The sequence below is a fragment of the Belonocnema kinseyi genome, chromosome 5 (genome assembly GCF_010883055.1).
Source record: "Belonocnema kinseyi isolate 2016_QV_RU_SX_M_011 chromosome 5, B_treatae_v1, whole genome shotgun sequence".
NCBI lineage: Eukaryota > Metazoa > Arthropoda > Insecta > Hymenoptera > Cynipidae > Belonocnema > Belonocnema kinseyi.
The window spans coordinates 76,589,813-76,592,929 of NC_046661.1; the positions used below are offsets into that span (position 1 = coordinate 76,589,813).

A 3,117-nucleotide genomic window follows, 5' to 3' on the forward strand; every position below is an offset into this window, starting at 1 on the left:
AAATAGCCGAAAAACGAAAGTCGAATTTTTGGACCACCCTTATACCTACAATTTCTACTATATGTTTTGTGGAAAAGTCTTTTTTCACTGTAGCACAGTGTAATTTTCGAATTTTCAAATAAATAAGTACCAATTTTATTTTCAGATCATGAAGCCGCTCTACCAACAATTTGTTGAGAAATCCGTGACCTCTGCAGTGGCTCAAGCTGCCGAATTCGCGACAAATTCGACGATAAATGCAACAGTCAGTGCAAATGGTAAAATGAAACAAACTTAACGATCGATCACGATCTCTCTGCTTAGAACAATTTTAAGTGCGCTAGAAAAAATGCAGGCAGTGCCACGCGTTTGTGTCGGAAAAAATTTTGGAAAATAGTTTGGAAAATACTTGGAAAACAAAAGAAAAAGAAGCTAAAGTGTGAGAAACTAAACTGAAAATACATAAAACCGTTCGGAAAAAAGAAAGGAGAAAAGTGGGGAGGTTAACTTTTATATTAGGATTCGATGTTTCGAATGTACAGTAAACTCTGATTATAAATCAGTGTTAGATTGTTGAAGATCGCGGATTATTATTGCTATTATATGGTCACTAATAATTGAATTAATATATTATCCTGTTATTGAGAAAAAAAAGAAATCCTCGTATAGTGAGAGTGAATTTTTAAAATTTTTACATCGCATGATACATTTTAAATCTAGCAATGTTATGAATATATTAGCAAAGAAGAAAAAAGCAAAAAAGAAGGAGAAAAATTTAGAGAGCAAAGAAAAAATTCAAATACTGGAAATTGCGAGATATTTTAGACTTTTCGTAATTTGCTCAATTCGGAAACTTGAGGAAGAACATTCACTAATCCACGATAGTGTTTGTTACGTATTATTGTATATTCATAATGATTTTCTAAGAAGCTTTCGGTGATAACTTATTAGAAAATACATCATCTTTTTGTGCCAGAATCTTGTTACGATTATGTATTACAACTTTTGTAATAAATGGACCACGTCCTCAATTTTTTAGAAATCACTTGAAGATTTTCTCAGCGACAAGAGCGCCACGAACTTGGAACTATTGGGTCAGAATAAGTAATAAAAATTATCGTTAGCAGAGGCAGCTTAGATTCTGATTTTGAGTTTTTCAAACTGAATTTGAGAGTCTATTAGGTGGAAGAATTTGCACCAAGGACCGATGATTAAATTGAAGTAGAATTTAAATAATAAATTTTAAAGGATAAAATGTTGTTTCGAATCTTGCCGTTAGTCGATCGTAAGAAATGGAACGATCCCCAATCGATGAAAAAATCGGAACACTGCTTTTCAGTCGAATTTTGGAAAATTGAGTTTAAATATTTTTTGGAATTTTAACATCGATTGGAGAATTCGTGAATGAAATGAGTGTAAATATATCAAATTTTTCTACGATTAATTTCTGTGTATCGTAAATAAACCCCCGATCTGCGCTCTCGAGAAATTTGGGTATTTTAAAGGATTTTATTAAAAAAATTAAGTTATTAAAATTTGCAAAGGCGAGAAAAACTGAAATCACAATTTTCTTTAAAAAATCTTCCGTTTTTCTCAGGATAAAAGAATCTCAAGAGGGCAGATTGCAAATTTTTTTCTCATAATACAAAAACGTTGTGGCATATAAACCTAGAAATAGATTAATTTAGGAATCGAGGAAAGCAGAGATACTAACTAATAACGAAACAGTAGGTGACGGTTTTAATTTTTACTAAAACAATTAAACATTACTCTGTATTTTTTTCACGGCGACTACGTAACAGAATTAAATATTATTTAACACAACATACTGTAAAAAATAGAATATAGTAAAGGGGCAATCAAGAATTTACGAATCGACGATGCAAACCGGATGTTCTCGCATTGTTTAGGTTAATTTGTCTCGAGTGTGAACTTCGTAATGCAATGTTCAGAGGCATTTGAGCAAAAGTGCCATGAAAATGCAGAGAGCTTGGCCTGAAAATTTTCTTTTCTCAAAAATGGTTTCGATTTTTATAGTAGAAAATACGAGGAAATTGTTGGGGTTTTTTTCAAATTAAAAATTTTTTGATGTTTTTTTCTGGGATGTTCAAAAAAATTTATCTTTGTGGTTGATATTTTATAAATTATATAAAAAGGGGGTTTTAAAAATTTCTTTGAATAAGGTTTTTGGAAATGTTGAATTTGATTATGATTTTTTTTGCCCAGGCTCGTTGCTGAAGAGATAAATGTTGGAAAGATAGGTCTGTTTTTTTCATTTAATTTGGATTGAATGCAACGCTCTCTGTACACAAAATCACAGCGATGTGTTGATGCTGTGGTGTAAGTGATCGTGGGTGGAAATAAATGTGTATTTTTATATTTAATGAATAAAGTCATTTTATTCTTGTTTTCCTTAAATTTGGATTCGTTTTCATTTTTTCCAGTAATTTCCTTTAATGTTTCCTTTTTGGGTCGAAAAATAATCTATTTGGGTAGAAATTGAATTTTTGTTGTTGTTAAAAATCCAAGATGGCAGTTTTATTTAATGAAAAAAATTCTCAGTTTTTTCCCGGTTCCTAAAAATTGTTCACATCCAATGATATTTAAACAATGGAACACTAAATCTAAAAATTGTTCCATTCGAAGTAATAAAAACTGAACTGCAATTGAAAGAATTCAAAGTGAATCTCTTGAATTTTAAAAGTTGTTTTATTCAAAAAAATTGTATTCAAATGCTCAATAATTTACACGCATAAAATGGAAGCTACTAACACTTTTCAACTGACATTTTTTTATTAAATGCAGTTAAACTGCCAACTTAAACATTTGAAACTTTTATAATTTGTAGAGTTCAAAGATTCTCAGAATTGGTTAAAAATGGAAAATTCCCTGTTTAAATTCACAATTTGAATTCTTTTCGAAAAATTGCCTGTTCAAATTCAGAATTTTAATTCTTTTAAAAAATTCTCCATTTCAAGCAATTACAAAAAATCGATTTTTTTGTAAAATATATTTCTTACAATTGCTTTTCGAAAATACCTCGTTTCAACACAGAATAATAATTTTTGTTTATTTGAAAAATGCAATATTCCATTGAGAATCGTTATTCTCCTGGATAAATTCCAATTCCAGCTCAAA

At 30.0% G+C, this 3,117-nt stretch overlaps 1 protein-coding gene across 2 annotated transcripts in view; it reads left to right on the plus strand.

Annotated features, from left to right (window-relative positions):
* Positions 1-2,367, plus strand: part of LOC117172340 (atlastin) — a 96,111-nt gene extending 93,744 nt beyond the window's left edge. For both annotated transcript variants that reach the window (XM_033360149.1, XM_033360148.1), the window contains exon 8: positions 146-2,367. In XM_033360149.1, the coding sequence (XP_033216040.1) occupies positions 146-277 (132 nt within the window). In that variant the 3' untranslated portion in view covers positions 278-2,367. The remainder of the gene's footprint in view (positions 1-145) is intronic.
* Positions 2,368-3,117: the final 750 nt, after the last annotated feature.